Source organism: Hirundo rustica, chromosome 4 (assembly GCF_015227805.2).
Source record: "Hirundo rustica isolate bHirRus1 chromosome 4, bHirRus1.pri.v3, whole genome shotgun sequence".
Lineage (NCBI taxonomy): Eukaryota > Metazoa > Chordata > Aves > Passeriformes > Hirundinidae > Hirundo > Hirundo rustica.
Genome location: NC_053453.1, coordinates 66874070 through 66895024, shown reverse-complemented (window position 1 = coordinate 66895024; position 20955 = coordinate 66874070). Strand labels below are relative to the sequence as shown.

The window sequence follows — 20955 nt, the reverse complement described above, 5'->3', positions numbered from 1 at the left end:
TCCTACCTTACACAGGATATGGAAAACAATCCCAGCAGCTGGAACATGTAAGGAAAAGGAAAGCTATGAAGGGCTTCCTTATGCCAGGACATGCTGGATTAAGGACATAGCATTCCTCAGATTATATGCAACATATAAATTCCACTTACCAAAGCTTTTCCTTCATTATTACCTTCTGGGTAGCGTGGGTTAAGCTGGAAAAGAAAAGAAGTCAAATACTATCTCGATAGCTTTCAGACATTTCATAACTGGGGGAGAGGGTTTGGTTCAGTTCTCTGTTATGTTTCCACCCTGCAAAAGGAGAGCGGAGTTTTAGAAGCAGTGTGAGAGTAAAATACCTACTGCTTCAATTTCTGGCTGACTTAGCTGGCTATGTCCTCACCTCTAAAAGAGCATCTTGCAATCAAGCTTGTTAACTCAAGAGGAATCTCAAATAACGAAACGCAAAAAGGATGATGAAGTAAGCACAGTTACTATTCTAAATGCAGCCAGTTACAGTCACCCACACACATGCACACGCAATCGCTTCCAGGATTGACCCTGGGCAGAGAGATTGAGAATAAAAAACTAACATTCTCTATGTCTACTGAGATTTTACAGGAGAAGACTGTGAACTCAGAATGAACACATCTTTGAAACAAGAGTGACAATGCCACTAGAGAAAATGATTTAATTGCACTGTGGTTCTGTTTAACCATTATTAATGGGGATAATATTTTCTATGTCATATCAGGATTATCAAGCATTAATTAATAATAAAGTAAAATGAGAAGCTTGGATGAAAGATGCCATACAATAATAAATTTAAAGTACTACTATTTAACAGCTGCTTAATACCATTGTACTTTTGACAAGGGAAATATGTAGCCAATAAAATGAGGGATTATGTAGGCAGATGTATTCACAAACAAACAAAAACACACACACCCACTCACTGGCTGCACACGAAACCTTTCAATATTTGATTTACATGAAAAAACAATTTTGCATCAATATTTGCCAATATTCCCTGACACAGGATATGCCATCAAAGTGCTGAAAATGCTGAAGTGAGATTATAAGTTATATAAGACAATTTTGTTCTAAGGCAATTACAGTGTGTATACATCTTACAGATGAGTACTGTCATTTTCTTGGCTTGAATTTGGCATTACCAGTGTGGAAGAGTCAGAAGAGAATTGCATAGGGCAAGATGCACAAATCCCAGTGGAACTTTTCAGTATCACATTATGATACATCTAACATTACACAGACAACTGTTGTGAAGAGATTTTAAGTTGATAAGGCTTTTATTAAAAAATAATCATTTAAATCTCTTTAACCCCTCAAAATGCCCACTCCTCTCCACAACATGAGCCTGGAGAAATGGGAAGAACTTTCAAATCTTTGTCAAATGGCTGAAAATACCTTCCCTTTGTGTCAAAACTTGTTGTGCTAACACAGAAATCACCAAAGGTTTATTCTGTCTCCATTTCATTTTTTGCATTAGCCACTGTGTTACCATTGCAAACCTAATTTAGAGAGCCTGCTTTCCTCCCTGTGCTGATGCCTGTCTCAAATCTCGCATTTTGCTCCTCCCTGACATTGTCACAGTCTCCCAACTCCAAGTCCCTCTTGCTACTGCTATACAGCAACAGGAATAAGAGATGAACACCACAAAACTAGAACTTATACACATATGTAACCATTTTCACACAGTTTTGGTTCCTTCTTAAGTTTCCACAGTTCTTTTCAGCATGACATTTGTTCACCTGACACCTTAAAATAATCCTGGTGTCCCATTTTTAGCAGCCAAGCTGAGATCTCTGCCTTTGTTCCCCCATAAAGAAGGGAGAAAATTAGCCGGCAGTGCCCCTCAGTTCCAGCCCCACACCGTGGCCTTCCAGCACAGGTGCAGAGAAGGTACTGAAAGAATAAATTTCTATGCTACCTTCAGATATTGCTGGTTGCAAGCAAGCAAGAAAAAGTCTGGGTCATCTGGGGTTTGTCGCTAGAACCAGCACAGAGAACTTGGCACTACAGGTTTTCATTGAAAGGCTCAAGTGAATACATTTGTCTACCCAGTATGAGCTGAACTCTCATATCCTTCAGCTGTTTGCTTTCAACACAACGGTGATTTAAAAAATAATAATATATATAGCAGTAACAGGAGAAATTAGGAGAATCTCCCTTCCTTGACACTTCTTGCCTTCTTGAAAAATGACTGAATGGACTGCCCTAAAATTTCCCGAACAGGTCACTTGTGGACTGGGGGTGATGGAGACAGAAGGCTCAGGTAAGAAATCAAGTACATCCTTAAAGATGCTTTTTCTTGCCCTGCTGTTACAGAAATTTTAAAAAAGTTGTTTAGAGAAAAGTTTTGAGATGCTGACATTAAACCATAAACACCATGGAACTCAGTTCCCAGGCTGACATCCATGGCCCCATTTTCAGCTCCGCTCAGCAGTTGCCACTTTCATTTTCATTTCAATTGATATTGTTGGTGCTGAGGGCTTCTAAAAAACAGACCAGTAGCTATTATCCCATGCCACATTCTCCAGGTAGAAGGGGCATAAATCCTCTAGTGTTGTGTGTCATATTACACCTGTTCTGAGTCCCTTCCAATAGCCCAGCCCAGAATGACCTAAGGACACAGTGACAGTCTCAGCACTCCAGAATCTAATGCTTTTTCTGATTTATGTAAGATCACTTCCACATTCTTCAATAAAACACCAAAACAAAAGAAGCCTTGAAAAGAACAACATTAATATTTCTATCTTGCTACTAGTAAATTTTCTGCAGGTGTTTAGAAAGTTAAGAATTCTATGCTAAAATAGGCCTCAATAAAGCTCAACAGTTTTCAAGCTTTTTTGTGTCATTGGGTATCTTGAAATTGCAATTTCCTGAATTGTAGCTGAAATACAGCAGTGAATATTCCTGCAAAATGACACTGGAAGGTGCATGCAGCCAATACGCACCATGATGAACCGCAAACTGCAGAGCTTAAGCAAGTATAATTGTATAAATTATTATTGTAATAGTTTCATTACATGTTATTTTTTTAGAGTATATCTCCATCAGCTTCTTTTCCAGTAAAGAATAATCCAGAAATCCTAATCCCCTTCTGCTTCTTTTTCAACAAACTCAGGTACAGCCATTTTTTACCCTTTCATGAATGGGAAAGAACAAGGTACCACAAAAAGAGTTTTTCATTGACAGTTCTGGAGTTAAGAGATGGATTTGCGACTAAAGAGAAGACAATATCTTCTTTTAAATCCACATTTAAATAGCAATTACTTGCACTCCTCTACAAGAAGCCAAATTCCCAACTTGTGATCCACACAGGGTATGTGAGAGAGCCTGAATGTCAGGGTCAGTGATGCAGAGTATAAAAATTGGTGTCTCTTGGACAGATTTTGGGCTCAGCCTTAGTACACGGTGGTGTGTGAAAAGATTAGGTGTCTGAATGCATCCATATATCACCATCCTCATCCTGCAGGAGCAGCAGAAGGACCCCAGGATAGAGTATGTATGACAAACTCATAATAGAAATCAGCTTTTAGACATGGAAAACTGAGGTATAGACAAAGCCTTTAATTATTTCTGGTTAAAACTTCTTGGAAGGGCAAGGAATCTCATTCTTTAATTTTCACCTGGTGACTTTACAAAATCTGTAAAGTCTGCATAGCAGGAAGACAACCTTAATCTCTGTGTGTTTGTGTGCTACTTCTGATACTTGGTGCTCAGACAATGCAAGTGACCTGCTAATCCTGAGAGGAACTCCATTAGACTGAGCACCAGAAGTTCCAGGCTCTGTCACCTCTACTGATCAAAACTACTCAAAGTTGTACCTTAAAGTTTTCAAACCTCATGAGTCCACAGTGCATAATTTCCTGCGGTTCTACTATTGTGCAGATCATCTCACGGGTTATTCCTGGCTCTAATTTTACTTTTGCCTCTTCACATAGTTAGATATTCTTTCCAACCCAAGAAGTTTGAAATTCCACATTGCTACTGAATGTTGTTTTCTTGGAGGAATGAATGGAAAGTACCCAAACAGGCTATTTTTGGACACCCAGTTAAGAAGGAGAGGGAGGAGTTTGGGGAAAGAAACCACCCATGCTGATTTTAATCAAATTTTGTTGACGAGGTAAAGGATATTTAAAGCATCTTGTCAGGGGAAGAATTAGATTGCCAAATTTCAGCTAAATGAGCATTTTAATGACTTGGTAAAAACCTGCATTTATGAAGGAAACCCTGACAGACCAAGAATAAAAGGATCTAATTCAACACACTCAGTCCCCATTTCATTTGATAACCAACCTGTTAACACATAGCCTGTTACCCCGCCAACAAGGGCAAGTGTTTCAGGGAAGAAAAGCCAGGACAAAAGAAAAATAATCCACTTTTCCAATCTTTCATCTTCATTAGGCTTGCTTTGTTCTTTGTTAATGTCATACTGATTAGCTTTCGATAAATCCAAAGGACTTTTGCACAATTTCAAAGACTTTCAGTGGCGTTCAAAGGACTTTTGCCACCTTATTAACTTGCCAGACAAAGACTCGCTACAGCTCTACCTCGATAAACTCCATTCACCCTTCCTCGGCATGGGCACAGAGCTCCTGATAATCATCATCCGAGGAAAGTTTAAAAATCTTAAAAAGCCTTTTCTTTCAGGATTGTATTTTCCTCATGAGCCGTGTCTTAGCAGATCAGACAAGTTTCCAGGGAGCGCTGGGAAAGCCAAAACTTTTCGTCTGCTAGTCAAAAACAGGAATGAGAAGCAGCCCCAACACCTTCCTGTCCTGATTTTTCCCCCTCATTACCAGAAGAAAGATCATCTTGACGACATTTGCAGCTGCTGTGTAAGCAATGGCAGGCCAGCATTTTGCCATGCCTAAACAGCACAGATTTATGCAAGCAGCATAAGCTGGAGTAGATCCATGTTATGAGTGGTAACTGGGAAATTCCATTTCTTCTACTGGGATCAAGGGCAGAGAACCTGAAACCAGTGCTCAGGCCCACTCAGCCATATCCCATTCTGCAGAGGAAGTCAAAAGAAAGAAAAACATCTAAGAGATCCTAGTGTAACTCGGATGCTGGGCCATAATGTCAGTCTGAGCTTCAGCAGCTCCGTGTCAACCTGTGTTATACAAAAGAAAGCATCCTCATCTCTTCCAGAGTGGTGTTCCAAATATTAATATCCCATATGCCTTTCAGTGGTCCTCACAGGAGTAACTAGGGATGACTGAAATAGACATGACTGACATTTCTACTGTCAAAAAAAAACCAAACAAAAACCACAGGCACACAAAACCCCAAAAATAATTTAAAAAAAAAAAACCCAAAGGAGGGAAGTCTTGGAAACCTCCATCAAGCATCACAAATAAAGAGGCACAAATACAATTGAATAAAAGCTTCTCAAGTGATCTTGAAAAAAAGAAACAAAAATTATCATAAGAACAGACCACATGTCTACATTTGCTGTTTTGGAAGACATCAAAATGCAAGATGTATTTTTAATAGCAGAAGTAGGCCTTGTAATGACTAAATGACAATAAATGCTGCATTAATGTCTTTGTACTTCCTTACTCCTAAAGCTTCCGTATGTACAAGCATGGCCCAAATACAGCCAGCTTCAGGCAGGACTGAAAAAGCTGAACGCTCCCACAGGCCACAATTGCAAATTAGTTGGATGGGGGAAATCTCTGAGATCCAGATTTATGAAGGTATTTGCACACTGACAGATTCCACCAAAGTCAAGACAAGTCAGGCCAAGAAACTTTGCTGCATTCTCAAGATTCTTAAAAACCCTGAAGAAATCTAGCCCTGGGTTTTACTAAATGGACATCTTCTAGATCTGTCACTTTAAATAGCCACATCCAAGTCTGCAGAACAGGTCAGGCTGGCTCTGTAAATCAGTAATCCATCCTCCTCCTCTGGATCCCCTCTGGATCTCTTCCATGTCTTCATGCATAGCTGTGAATTATCCTTCACTCCTCAGAGAGCTTTAAAACAAAGCCACACTCCTATGAGACAGTGAAAAACATGAAATAAAGCTTCCAGTGCTGATTTCACCTGTCACCTTGGCAAACCCTTTTTCTTATGAGAACCTTTAATCACCCAGCCAAAGAGACAGAAATTAACCAGAACGCTGTGTTAACATCTAGTGAAGAGACCCTGGGGAAAACCAGGGAAGGATTTTGAGGAAGATTTTGAAGCAGACTCCAGGTGAGGAGGTCCCATAGTACCAAGGAATGAAATCTGTGAGGAGGAGGCCTTGGTAGATACTGCCATCTCCTGGCATCTTCTCCAGCTTACAAACCGTTCCTGAGCAAAAGGTAGCTCACATCTCAGTTAAACAGGGCCTATTTTAATTTAATTTATTTTATTTGTTACTTGCCTTACTCTTCTGAAGGCAGAAGGAACCACAGAGCACTTAACACTGTGTTAAATGTTAACAGATTTCTCTGTCTGCATGACCCAGGCACAAACAAGTCCTTCTGCAAAGGTTTGTTTCCATATCACCCCAAAAAAGAAAATAAAATTACGCTGGCAAACAGTGGTTGTGTTGTTGCTTCCTATATATAAAACATCTCTGTCAGTAGTCCAATTTCCAGCAAGTGGATAAAAAAAGGCCTAAAATATGGATTTCAGATAATGAATCTCAGATGCCTTAATAAAACATCTTATGCAGGACTCCATTTTCCAGCAGTTTAAGGAAGTGGAAGAAAAGTCCATTAAAAAAAGTCCATAAAGCTACAGAGACAAGGCTCCAGGAGTTTAATCCTGGTTTATAACCTCAAGTTGAAGAACTGATCTCCCTTCTACATTTCTTTTATCTTGGCTAATGCTGAGTATTACCCATACAATTACGTAATCTTTCTTAAAATCTCATTAAATGCTTTGTTTTCTATTCTTGTGGGATTTTTGTGACAATCTTTACTATTCAGAAGGCAGGAGGGGATTGTTTTCTCTCAATATTAACTTGAGCATGCACTCAGCTATCTTCACCATGATCCAAATCAAGTAATTATTACAACAGGCTTGGGTATGGTCCTGTCTATCTGCATAAAAACATACCATAACAATATCTATAACATGGCAGGCCATTATTTTTAATCATGGAATCATAAAATGGTTTGCGTTGGAAGGGACCTTAAAGATCTTCTATTTCCAACCCCCTCCACAGGGGACTGTAAAAGCAAAATTTAACAACAATTCTGAATTTAAAGTGAATGGTATACATAAGCTTCTCTGAAAGAAATGAGCAGTTTCGGGCAATTTTGACAGAAAAGTGAGGTAATGTGGGAAGAAATTATTCAAGAAAGACAAGAGAAACGTGAGTCACTTCTATTGGCCATTGATCCAAGAGTTCTCAGCAAGTGGTTTACATGCACCACAGTGTGGTGAAAATCAGCTGCCAGTCCTGCAAGGCTTCAGCAGCCCCTGTTAACCCAAAACACCGAGCTCAAGTGACCCTGTTCCAGCACAGACTATTCCCTCTTCCCTGTGCCCTGGTCCATGCCAACAGCACCTCAGGGACAGCACCTCGTGTCTGTGCAATCCAATACCTGAGGAAAAAGGACACTTCTGAAGCCCGTGTTGCCCCTGCAGTGTTCCACCACTGAACTACAGCCTTGGCAAGTTGGACTGGGCTTCCTGTTCAATTAATATTCATCTAATTGTCATTTCATCTCACATGTGTGTAACCCTTTTCTGCTCAGCCCAACTGAATTCAATCATTCCCATCTTCAAAATAAACTCCACTGAGTATTTAGTGCTAAAATAATCCTAAAGATGGAAGGATGTCTTATGTGGGATTTTAAGAACAGAGTTTAGAACAAAACTCTGATCAGAGTTGATCCATTTTAGTTGATCCCTTTCTCTCTTACAGAGGGAGGAAGGCGAACTCTCTAGGAAAGCCAGAGAAGTTTTCCACAGCAGTAATTGTTTATGGACACAGTTCTGGAGAAGCACAGAACATGAACCTTCAGGCTGCCATTTTACCTTCCTTATCTTAGTTCATTGAGTTTAGTAGAGATAATTTGGTGTTAAAGGCTTCACCAGATTTGCTGCCATGTTTTGGCCAAGGGTACCTAGTAATTCTAATCTATTCAAGTAAGTAAAACAGAATTATCACAGATTTTTCCTTACAAATTCTGCAGTGTGGTTAAGTACCTGCTCACAATGTTTCACAAGCAATGCACTGCGGCTTATCTATTGTCTACTGCAGTATCTGAGACCAGCATGTGATTTGATAGATGCAGATATATTTTGTAATTTTTTTAGCCACACCTGAGAAGCTGAATATGAAATTACAGACTTATCCTGCATTTCTTGTGTGTGGGCACATGTGTCTGTTTAACAGCCTCATAAAACAAGTGTTAATAGTTTCAGTATGAATTGCCCAGTTTAGAAATCACAGAGCCAGAGCTGCTATACATGTGGAGAACAATATTAAAAGTGCATGTTTTGGCTCAGCACAATTGATAAGCTGATACTCAGTTCAAAGAGACTTTTATCTTGGCAATTTAGAGAATTGAATAGGTTATGCATGTTCATGAGAAAGGCACAGCTGTGTGGTCCCAACCTGCAGCATCTGCAAGGCTGCTCAAGCAAAGTGCAGCTCACTCCCACACACACAGAGATAGCTTTGGGTGCCTTCTACATGGGCTACGTGCACTGAAAAGACTTTTGGGGAAAAATCTTTGTTACTCTGAAACATTCTATTTTCACCTAACCTTACAGCCTCTCTTCATAAATGTAAAGCTTCGAAATAACTTGGGCCATTTTGCTGTAACCAGGGCTATAAAAAGGATCTTCTGCAGAACTTTTTCCAAAAGACTGCTGATTCTGTGAAGATGAGAATAAAACTGTTCTGAGAATGAAGCTCAGCAGCCTGGATCTTAGCTGGTGGCTTAGTGCCTAAATCTCCTGCTGAAGATCTGGCTCAGCTCTTTTGGGTGAAAACAAGCTCTTTTGACACTAACAGCAGAATTCCTGCTGTCTCCAAAGAAGACAATTTCTCTTTCCAATTTTTCAGCTGAGTATTTGGCTCCACTTTTTTGGAAATGTCTAAGCCTGTGGCTTAATGTTTCCTAATGTCAGACATCATTACCGCGTACCCAGATTTCCAATGTCCCAAATCTTATCACCAAACATCAAACCCTTTCTTCAGTATATTCCTCCTGTGTCTTAAGTAATTGTGTGAGAGCACAGACACTCTGAGCACCCAGGGTGTGCTCAGCAGCAGAGGAATGACAATGCAGGTGTGTGGAATCACCAAGTATCTCCCACTGTGATTCCTTCAGCAGTGGGTCTCTCAGGGTGGATCACCTTCAGCCCAAAGTCTGGGAGAAGGACCTAGGTTGCTTTAAGGTATTAGTAGCTATAAAGAACTTCAAAGCACGCTAATTAAAATTAGGCTAAATAATGCCAAGTGGAAAGAGGACTAAAGGCAATACTACCACTTGAGACTGTGTCAGAAGTCAGACATACCAGAGGTCTTTGAAAGGTAACGAAAGTTGGATGACTGTGCTTCTAAGGAATGTGGAATTTAGGATTTACATATCCTGGCTTCATTCTCTCAAGTTTATAACCATTCAATTTACAAGTACTCATCTATGTGGTTTTTTAACCAAACAACAGTAATGCCTCACTTTTTTTTCATATTAATTCGCTTACTGTAGTAGTCAAACACCTTTATCAGCTTTATATCCCTTAGTTCTCTGAGGCAAGCATCTTCAAGTTTTCTTAGTTCCCATCCATCCCCTGGCCTTAACAAGCTGCAAGGGATCCCTTCACAATGTGTCCCAGTAGTGACCCATCAAATCCCAAACTAGACTGACCAATTACACCTGGCACACGACAACTCCAAGGAAAAGAGAAGGCACAGGCTGCTCACACAAGGTATGAGAGGAGAAAAGGGAGGCACCCAGGTGAAGGACACTTCTGCTCCTTGTCTGAGAGTTGACCCATACAAGATTCCCCTGGACAAGCCTCGATGGCACACATCAAGTTGATTTAAGGGAGGATGAAGTAAGAAAAAAGACAGTTATAAACAGCTCAAACTGTGATAGAAATTGCATCATTAGCCAACAATAGAATGCTTATAAGATTTGTGAATTTTCTTCATGTGTTTGTGCTTTTTATTCCACTCTAGATATCTTTATCATGGAGGCTTAAACAAAATCAGGTCATGGCAATGTGTGACGCTGCTGATAATCCATACCGTGAGTAATCTCCCTGTGCTGCCAGAGCACAGATAAGTGTTCAGTAGCTTTGCCCAATTGATTTAAAGTTAGGTCACGCACACGAGGTGTCTGCCTGCCTGTTCATAAATCTTTGACGTGTCTGGCTGGCTGACGTGTTGTGCCTGACATATGAACTGTGCAAAACACAGTTCACAGGGTTCTATTACAGCAGTACCTTTAATATCTCCACCACAGGTATTTTACACCTCACAGACACAGTCACTAACGCAGCTCTCCAGTCCCAGTATATCACCTCTGTTCAACCCAAAAGCTCTTCCAGCTCTCACTCCACTGTTGCCAATTATATTCTCCATATTACAAGTCTGCCTGATGGGGATTTCCTTTCCAGAGTTAGAAAGGACCTAACCTCAGGTCTGACATTCAGTGCAGCTTGGCACCTCTCCACTTGAAGATTTTTCACCTAAAAACCCCCCAGACAGATCACCTGTGGAAGAAGGAAACCCATCAGTATGCTCAATGCCTTTACTGACTCTCCATAAGCTCAGCTAGTAGAATCTTCCTACTGGGAGCTTCTCTCACTGTAAGCAGAAAGGAAAATACTCCCACTCTCTGGTGGGAGTACTGGTTGCCTCTTGAAAATTAGCTATTATTAGCAGTCCACTGTTTATGTTTTGATAATGGCCTTGACATAATTAGAAATAAATGAAGGTTTGATAGGTCCTGTTTGTTCTTCCTCTGAATTTAGTGCTGGCAATTACAGGAGCTAGAAAATGGAAGCAGCACCCTGGGAATACTAAGGAGTTGTCTGCATACAGAAGTTGCACTGCTGTATATCTAACTCAACCCAGGGAGAGCAAGGTGTTTTTCAGGGGCTCCCTAAGATACAGTGATTTGTAACTTTCTTCTTGCAGTAAATTTTTGCACTCATACTTCAAAGCCTAAGTTAAAATAAGCAATCCTAACTAAATCAGTGGGGGAAAAAACCCTGCTTTTCACTCCATTGATAAAACTTGGACACAGACCTGTGGATATGGATTAGGTATGACTCAAAAAGTTCACAGCTTTTTGCAACCATTAAAATATCCAAGGCTGTACCTTTTCACACACTTTGCATTATCTGCTGTAGTCCAGTTTGTCAAGAGCCATATTTTATTTTTAAGGAGTCTTAGAAGAGATTAAGCTGCCCTTTTGGGGAGTCACAGTACCTTTTGCCTCAAAACAAAGTACCAGATAGTAACCAGACAAGTTGCAAGATCTTCCTTCCCTTCTGGGACCTTCCATTCCATCAAAGGGGGCAGAGATGTCCTCAGGTCTTTTTTTATTCAAATTTTAGTCAAAAGGCAAGAGTGCAACAGCAGAACCCTGCAGCCTACATAATCACAATGAACTCGCATGGCAGCAACACACAGTCACAACACCACTCCAAAAACCAAGGGCAAACAGGAGCAGCGAGATAAATGAACCCAAGGGTTTTCAGTATAAACGTGGTGGATATTTAACAGTGGTGTTTGCCCTGCAATCCCTGGGTGCAGCAATACAGGATGACCCAGCAGGGGCCTGGTGTGGGATCTTTGTGAAGATCTACACTGCAGACCCACCTGCTACAGCAGTTCTGAACCAGCAGGACTTGGTTAGCTAGCACAAAAACACTTGTTTAATTGGCATTCTTACCTCTGCAGCCAAGTAGTTTCCAGTTGCCAAATGCTTAAATCTAAACAAGCTATTCCACTGTCCTGCCCCTCCCCGGCAAGGGTCATGGTGGACAACCTAAAAGAAGAATTTTGATTTTAATCATGCTCCTCAACATCGTACTTCAGATCACTGACATTTCCTGCAGCTCACTCCTAATAAAAATATGCAAACTACATCATTACAGCCTGCCAGAGAGAGAAATTCTGTACTTACACGAAGCTCATCATAGATAAAAACTACTTACATTCACTTTTTGCCAAGTGCCAGGAAATACTCCTTCTATTACTTTCCATGTTTTCATTAATCTATTTCTTGCAAACATGATGAGCCAAATTTTGCTTTTAAGTGACATGGTGTGAATCTGCAGCTCAAGAAAGTAAGGAGATCTGTTCTACACTACTAGGCACTATTCAAAAGCAAAATTCAAACCATCTTGCATTATTTTACCAATTATACCAGCTCTATTTTTGACAATACTAGGGCTTCTGAAAAATTTTCATTCAAGTGATATATCCTCATATCATCTGAAATATCCCAGGTTATTTCTTTTATCCCTTGGCTGAGCTGTAGGTTATTTGCTTTCTTCAAATCTAGCAGTGTCTATCTCCTTTAAGGAGGAATCTCCAATAAGTACAAGTGCAATGCACTCTACTCCAGACAACCCCTACCCAGACAAAAATCAACCATTTTTCTGAAGACTCTGCTCTAAATGCACAAAGTTTGCTCATCACACAAGAACTTTTGGGTATAGGAGTTACATAATTGTAATAGCAAGGATTTGAGACCTACCAATTTCCAATGTTTCTTAGTTGAAAAAAAATGTTTGCTGGTTCCCTTCTCAATATCACCCCCATTCACAACACCACCTTTATTCAGGTTAAACAAATAAACAAATGTTGATGTGTTGTGTGAGGTTTGGGAGGTTTCCTGTCAGCCATGGATTTCCATTTTTTATACTGCACATGAAGTTAAATGTAAACACTCAAAACCCAGGAGGGGTGAGTTTCCTTTGATTGGCTTTGATAAAATCACACCATTTACGTCAAGTCGGAATTTGAAATTTGACTCTTCCTCATTTTAGTGCAGGTAAATATAGTAAGAAAGCCTCCTCTCTCTACACACACAGAGCAACAAAGCAGCTCTTCAGGGTTCATCCTACACAAACTGCTTCTTGAAATAATAATAGTTACAGGGAGGTGTGTGATGGTATCAGGAGCCCATGAATGACTCATGTTGTGCTGAAGTTTTTTACTGAACCCTGGCCTTCAGGTCCTAGAATATTTATAAAAAGAAGTAAAAAATACCTCTATTTCCCACAGTGCTTTAGAACTTGTTGCAGACGTGGCTGACTGACGTAACGTAGTGCGGAGGAAAATGTGTTGTTTCTTCTCATATTCATCACAGGTCAGGAACTTCTCTTGCTCTGCATGAAACAGCCTCACAACATCTCCCTAAAGAAATATGAAAAATAAGCACTGTTAAGTGGTAGGCAAAGCCACCAGACTCGGTTTCTATTTGTAACAGCTCCAGTGATGCCAGCAGAGCTGATAGGAGGAAAATACTTCTGAGTTTCCTATTGCTGGAGCAGGTACCAAGTGAAGAACATTCAATCTTTGCACCAAGTCTGGAAATCAGATGGGATAATTCAGTCCTGCAGGAAACCCATGGCCTTTTGGGGTAGCACCACAATGAACAGTGAGAAAAAATTAACCTAAAGGTGATTATTAATTCTAGTTAACTTTACTAAATTGATTTTTTCATTTCTAATCTCTTACTATTTAGGGGAAGTGAAGAGATTTTTCTAACATTGTATTATCTTATCTCTTCTACTCTGCAGCCAACACCAACGCCCTCTATTTCTTCTGCTGGAATCGTTTTTGTTTCCTCCTGCCTCTCCCCAAGACTTGAAACACTGTCCTTAAATGGGTCTACACAAATATACTATTTTCTCTTTCTAAAAGAGTTTCTACCAAAACTGCTGGTACCTAAACACCTACTGAAAAAATAGCCAGTTGATACTGATTTATTAAGGTACATGTGAGGACAAATTAAACTTATCTTTAAAATGAAAATGCAAATTATCTCTGAGATCAATCTACAGGCATGAAACTGTGCAATACTTCAGCATGTAAAGCTACATTGTATTATTACAGGTATTGTCATCTATAAGCCTGTAATACCAATTTGAACATCTCCATAAAATCCTTATTTCTTCTTTATTCACAGGTAGTATTTCTCTACAGTCAAATACAGTAAGACATTTTGGATTCAAAAAACAATTTAAAAATCATACTTACTCCTTTCAGTACATCATCTCGGTAACTACTGAATTTCATGAACAAAGTTATTTTCCAGCTTGTGTTACAGTTGACAGCATTTACCTATAGGGAGAGGGAAAAAAATTAAAAATACCCAATTATAGTATTAGGGAATGTTAATTTCTTTTTGAGACATTCCATTCTTCTGAGAGACCACATCGCATCTAGGATTGCAGGGGCCATGGCTTAGCTACACATCTGTGCAGTTCCTGACGCTGCTCCTGGAGCTCTCAAGTGTTAATGATGGTAATGTTGGAGAAGACTGGGTGGGCAAATGCTGCTCTGTCTGCCATTGGCCTACCAGGAACATCCCAAAGAGATGCTGAATGAGGATTTGTTCTCACATCAGTCAAAGTTCAAGATACTCAAGGAAACCTCACAGAGTTTTCAGTGCCAGGGCATCACTGCAGTGAGAATATTTCATCTTGGGTTTTTAAGGCTAAGCTGGAACGAGGTTTTAATGCTGGCTTTGAGCCCATGGTGGGCTCTAGTTACCAGCAAAGAACAACATATCACAGAATCACAGAATGGCCTGGGTTGGAAGAGATGCAAGATCATCCAGTTCCAACCCCGTACCGTGGGCAAGGACACCTTCCACTATCCCAGGTTGCCCCAAGCCCCATCCAGCCTGGTCTTGGACACTGCCAGGGATGGGGCAGCCACAGCTGCTCTGGGCAACCTGTGCCAGGGCCTCACCCCCTCAGGGGGAAAAATTTCTTCCTCATATCCAATCTAAACCTGCTCTCTGTCAGTGTGAAGCCATTGCCCCTTGTCCTGTCACTCCAGGCCCTTGTCAAGAGTCTCTCTCCATCTTTCCTGTGGGCTCCTTCAGGCACTGCAAGGCCACAATGAGGTCACCCCAAAGCCTTCTCCTCTCCAGGCTGAACAATCCCAATTTTTTCAGTCTTTCTATAACCATCTCAGATCAGCAGTTACCCCTCCTGCCCCCCTGAACTCACCTCTTTGCAGCCAGGGTTATCTAGAAGCTCAATGTTGCTGGCATGCAGAGGCTGTCCTGCATTGACTGGCATGAGAACAACTTTATCTCCCACCACAACCTGGAAGTCAGAAATAAAATGCCATTTAGACCTATGGAGTTATCCAATAAAATGAAGTAATGTGGCATACTTAGAAAATGACTCAAATGCATGCTCTAGGAATGGCACTCAGTGAATTTATCTGCAGACAAGTCACACAGCTGGTCTGTTCACCACAATCTGCAATCACTTGGGTTCAGGATTTCCCACTAATGAACCCTCACATTCCAAATAAGCGTCCCCTGGTTCAGCAGAAACTCCAGACCATGAAAAAGATACGAATCTACGAATTCCAGGAGCAGCTCACTTCATCCAAAAGTTACATTAAGTTCTCTTTAGTGCAGAGAAAGCTTAGAAAGTAATGATGAGCCCCCGGCTCTGCTGGCAAATGTCCTGACAGACTCAGGAGTTCCGTGATTCAGACTGCTTGACTGCAACCCAGAGAGGCACAGAAATCACTGGCAACTCAGAAAGAGGTGAACACACTCCATCCCCTCTGCTGTTGCTCCCTGAATGGTGTTTGAGCTCAGCACAGGCAGCAGACACAACAGCTGAGAGACTTTTTCTCTCTGCAAGAGGAACTCCTGGCTGGCTCCCTGCAAGCAAATTCCAGTGCCCTTGCAATTCTTTACGATATATGAAACGATATACTGAAATTGCATTAACCTAAAACCTGCATGAGACATGCATATGGAGAATTCAATTCATGCCTGGAAGGAGGAAAAAAATGAATAATAAAAAAATATCAATCCACATGGATTGGTTGGCACCGGGTCCTGATTTGCTTATGTTGTTCACAGCAATTTTGATCACACAGACATGAAGACAAGTGGCCACACATGATTTTTTTCTGCAAGAAATGCTGCACAAGCCATGCTTTCTCTTGGAAGGAAAATAAGAACCCTTTCTGCACTGATCAGCACATTTCCTCTGAAAAAGCTGAGCCCAGTTCAGCCTTGTGCAACTTCAATGCAGGTGAATTTGGCCCACTCACTGCAGAGGTGAAAAAGAAAGTTTGCGTGTTCTTTACCAACACAGCTAAAATAAACAGTAGCATAAGACAGTGTCACCATGCTCAGATCATACACAGAAATCCTACTGGATCCAAGTCATGGGAACAAGTTCAATAAGAGAACCAAAATAATGACAAGATGCCTGTAAGACACATTTCCTATGCAATACATTCCTGCATGCCATGCTTCACACAGACATTACTTACAGCCTGTTTTAAGAAGTTATGACCAGGCAATTCATTAACCAAAATACCACCAGGTTTGCATCCTGCAAAGTGGAATCAGGCCTTCAAAATTGTTGCATGTACACCAGGACTATCACAACTAGATCAGTAAGAAAGCACATCATTAAGCATCTCATTTTAAAAGGAAAAATTAAAAAAAAAAAAAAAAATCCACTAAAATGGGAGATAACTGCAGTGCAATTCACACAGCACCAATCCTGCTATCAGGGCATATTTTGCTGTTCAGTCCATCTGGAACCAGCTCTAGCCTTAATCAGTCCTATCTCCCACTGACGAGCAGCTTCAAAAATGATGAAGGCTTATTAAAAGTCTGTAGAAAATATTGTAGTTATGCCAATTACTGTAAATTTTCAGTCATATACTTTCATTACTTTCATTGACTTGCAAAATTAATCACTTGCTGGTGAAACTAAGCTAACCTTCTTCCAGAAAACTAAGTTCTAAAATATTTCACAAGGCTAAAAACCTGTAATCACTTACCAGAAGAGTCACACACACGATTTCCTGTATCAGATTCCCAGATTCCTTTTCTTTTAGGACATATGGCATATTTAGCTCTACCTTTGCCTGCATCACCTGACACAGTAGCAGCCATCCAAGCAGTAATTCAATACTCACTTCTTTTGCTCAAAAGGCTTTCTAAAACATGTTTTCTTAGGGAATTTCTTCATTATAGCATGGAAACATAGTTGAAATGAAACAATAAACTTTCAAAGCAGAGTAAGAGCCTGATAGACCAAACTAACTCCATGAATTGAAAGGTTTCCATGTCTGGGAGTAAGTGAAGAGGAAGGATGGGTACAAGGCTGGAGCCTATCTCCATCTGTGAGAGGAAAATGAGGATTTCCCCCATCACTCCCTACTCCTGTCCTCTGTGAAACACCTGCCTGGTTTGTGTATGTGTGGAAGAGGTAGGAATGTACAAAAGCACTCCTGAGAGAGCTCCCAGAGGACTAACTTTTATCACTGGAAATTTGCAAAGAAAATTGCCAAATCCCTTTGGGCCTAGTAGAAACAAGAAACAACTTCCCTTTGTAAATTCCCTCTGTAAATTACAACGGCAAGCTGCCAGCTCTTAAAGGCAACCTGGAAACAGAAAATGAGCAGCTCTTTCCAAAGGAGCTGAGTCCATCGAGCTGGGAATAAGCCCCGGCCATTTTGCCACACGGCCCTCATGGCCCAGAGCCTGTCAGATAAATCCCCACAGGGGAAAGGGGTCTGTGGAACGGGGGTGCTGCCATCACTGCACTGATCTGCAGTCTTTGTAGGTCAGCAAGTCTGCTTCCAAACCCTGATGTGTGCACAAGAGTGGGGAATGGAATCCAAATCTCTGTGGTACTGAGGATGGCGTGGAAGGCCTAGCACGGTTCTGCAGCTCTCAGCTGTAAGGGCCCACGGTGCCTTTGCAGGTGACAGGTGGGAATCCCAGGTCCTCCCTCTGGAGAGCATGACACACACACACACTTATTTCCCAGGCAGGAGAAATCAAAAGATGCTGAACTGATGTTATTCCAAGGAATTAAGCCAAAACAATAAGCCACCCTTTTTTCTCTCCAAAGAATGAAAAGAAATACCAGGCTAATGTTTGAGCCACATTTGTTTTCCCCAGCTGAAAAGCCATGTAGAGGCTGCCCTGAGGGCTGTATTTGCTGTATTTCTCTGCAATGGGCTTTGGGAAAAAGGAGGATTTTAACATACCCGACTCTGACTTTAGGGATACTTGATCAGGAGCTGGGAATGCAATCCTTCTCCTCTCCACAACAGATTGCAGAAGGAGTTGCAAGCAACCACACTCATTATCCTGGAGAGCATCCCAAGGGCTGGGTAACCACAAAATTAATGAGAGAAAATACATGAAAAAAGAGGCATTCCCTTCTACAATCCTAAGAAGGCTTTCACTGATTATGCACCGGGGAAAGCGGCCAAACATTCCCAGCCAGGCAGGTCTATAATATAAAACCACACAAGTTCATCATCGTGTGGCCTTCCCAGAGGCAGATCTGAATTCTCCACATTGGGCACTTAGCCAAGCCACAGAATGAAGAAGGGAGTTGTGATCTCATGGCACAGCTCTCAGATCTGCAGCAAACAGCTCTCCTGTGCATTCTTCCCTTCATCACTACGCAGGACTCCTGCTGAAACCTACCCAGAAAATACTTTCCTGACTATCCAACCCAGCTCCAATCATAGATACCATTTTCATGTCAGAAGATTTAAAGAAAGCTGATGTATTTCCTGGAGACATTCTTTACTGACCTCTTGAAAAAAAAATTTGACCATAAAATTAAAAAAAACCCAAAACCTTAAAAAAATAGACTCTAGCATAGACTATGACTTCTTGTCAGCTTTGCAAATCTGCACACAACAGGTAGACTTAGCAAAGATGCCCCAATAGAGAGGCTCTTTTAAATGTGGCAACACATCAGATTCCAGACCATATAATTTAGTAACATTTTCCAGTTACACATGAAAGGTAATAGTCCCAATCACTCTTCTAATTTCTTCTTTCCTGAACTGAATCCATTATGAAAAAGGCCTGCAGCAAAGAAATTGTATCTCCTGGAATTCTTCTCCCTTCTCCTTCTTAACAAAGTCAGTATTTTCACTTACATTGTCACCTTCACTCCTCAGTTTCCAGAATGGCTGGATATAAAACCAGGAGCCCTCATTCCCTGCAGCATCCAGGGACACCCTCATAGCATTCTTCTCTAGCAGGGCTGGCAATCTCTTGTTGACTGTGAGGTACTTGTTGCTTTTTATGTGCAGTAGCTGGGAAGAAGAATAATTAAAACAAAACAAAACAAAAAATTGGTACAGCTTTTAGATGCTTTTTCTTCCTCCAGTCAAAAGAGGAGGCCAGGCTTTCCCACCGCAGAGATTTTCTATAATAAATATAAATAAAAAATAAAACTAGAAGACACTTATCAAAGTACGCTACACTTTAGGAAAACTTTAGATGATCTATCTCAGATTGAGAGAAATGTGTCAGGTATCAGTTTTACAGCAGGGCAAGGGTCCATTGCAGTGTTCCCTTCAGGAATTACATCCATTATGGAAAAGTTGTACAGCACTTGAGAACATAGCTCCTGTCCCATTTATATGTCATGAAATACAGATTACTTCAATGATTTAAAAGGAGCTGCAAAGCACCTCTATAGCATGGTTTTGAAATAAGTCTTGAAAATAAAAGACACATATTTACATTCAGATTCTAAACTGCAGCACCAAGAAATACACACAGAATTTTTATTATGACATATTATTTAAACAGGAATATGCAGCACTTCTGGTAGGCTTTGAAACAGGCAGAAAAGCACAACATTGTAAACTTCACCAAGTTCTGTTTACCTGACCATTGACAACCCAGATTACAGCAGGTAGTTAGTTTCATTTTCACTGTAACCTTGAAAGGAAACAACTGCTTCCTTTCCAACACTGAGAAGGCCGATGGATTTCAATAGGCTTACCTGGATGACGTTGCTGTATTTTACAATTTCGCCCAACAGCTTTCTGTTCTCGCTTTCATTCTGCTTTTGTTCCAGTTCTGCTGCATGCTGCAAGAGAATGATTATTTCTTTAGACTCTACAAAGGAAGTACCTGAAACACACAGTACAAAAAGGAAATGGCATCATATTTAAATCCTGCAACCTACAAACATTACTGCACTGGAAATATTAGCACCCAAATCCTGATGCTTATTCTGATTTTTTAATTACCCCAATTAGGAACTCTGTCACAATTTATGGGTCACACCAGAAATGTATGCTGTTTTAAACATTTTCAAGCCCAAAAAGTAATTCCAGGTGCTTTATTCTATCCTGAAGAGGATAAAAAAGGGCCTATGATTAGCTTTTCACGGTCACCACTCCTTTTACTTGTTGGGGTTTAATTGTATATAAACACGTGGACTTTATAACAAAACAAAAACAGGTCACACATGCCAACATCAAGATTAAACACAGTGGTCTGGGTCAAACACAGCCACAGAGCAAACTCTCAGCTCCCAGCATTAATTGCTGTGTAACTCTGCCCACACACCACGCATCTCCCTTGCTGTTCTTAACTGGAAGGACTGGTGATCTCTCCACTGCCCACAAAACTGCCATCCAGGTTTGACAGGACCTTGTTTTCACTTAGTCTCACACATTCAGTTATAAAATCAGGCCAGCTGGTTTTCAGAAACAAAGGAGTTGCCCCATCCACACTGTATTCGAGGCAAAATAGAATCTGCAAAAGGGTTCACAAAAGAATCACCTAAATTGAAGGCAAAGACAAACACAATTTCGAGTAATTTTCTGGCTAAAGCATTGAGGACATCTCTTTGTCCACTCTTCTGCCTAATTCCTGGTAAGGATTTCCAGCATTATTTAAACCAGGGTTCCATCCTGATTTTAACAACACTATTTTTACTTTATATAACTTCTGAAACCACTACCTTGCTTATAGCAAAGGC

At 40.7% G+C, this 20955-nt stretch overlaps 1 protein-coding gene across 10 annotated transcripts in view; it reads right to left on the bottom strand.

The window, feature by feature from the left end:
• The window catches only part of ITPR2 (inositol 1,4,5-trisphosphate receptor type 2), a 244528-nt gene that overhangs the window by 187562 nt on the left and 36011 nt on the right, over positions 1-20955 (bottom strand). For 6 of the 10 annotated variants that reach the window (XM_040061446.2, XM_058420145.1, XM_058420148.1 and 3 more), the window contains 8 exons: positions 20625-20729; positions 19969-20055; positions 19112-19270; positions 15166-15264; positions 14186-14269; positions 13193-13339; positions 11868-11963; positions 150-194 (listed from right to left, as the gene is read on the bottom strand). In XM_040061446.2, coding sequence (XP_039917380.1) covers positions 150-194; positions 11868-11963; positions 13193-13339; positions 14186-14269; positions 15166-15264; positions 19112-19270; positions 19969-20055; positions 20625-20729 — 822 coding nt within the window. Of the gene's footprint in view, positions 1-149; positions 195-11867; positions 11964-13192; positions 13340-14185; positions 14270-15165; positions 15265-16462; positions 16525-19111; positions 19271-19968; positions 20056-20540; positions 20591-20624; positions 20730-20955 lie in introns of those variants that run through there. The other 4 variants (XM_058420151.1, XM_058420144.1, XM_040061447.2 and 1 more) reach the window with 4 other exon arrangements.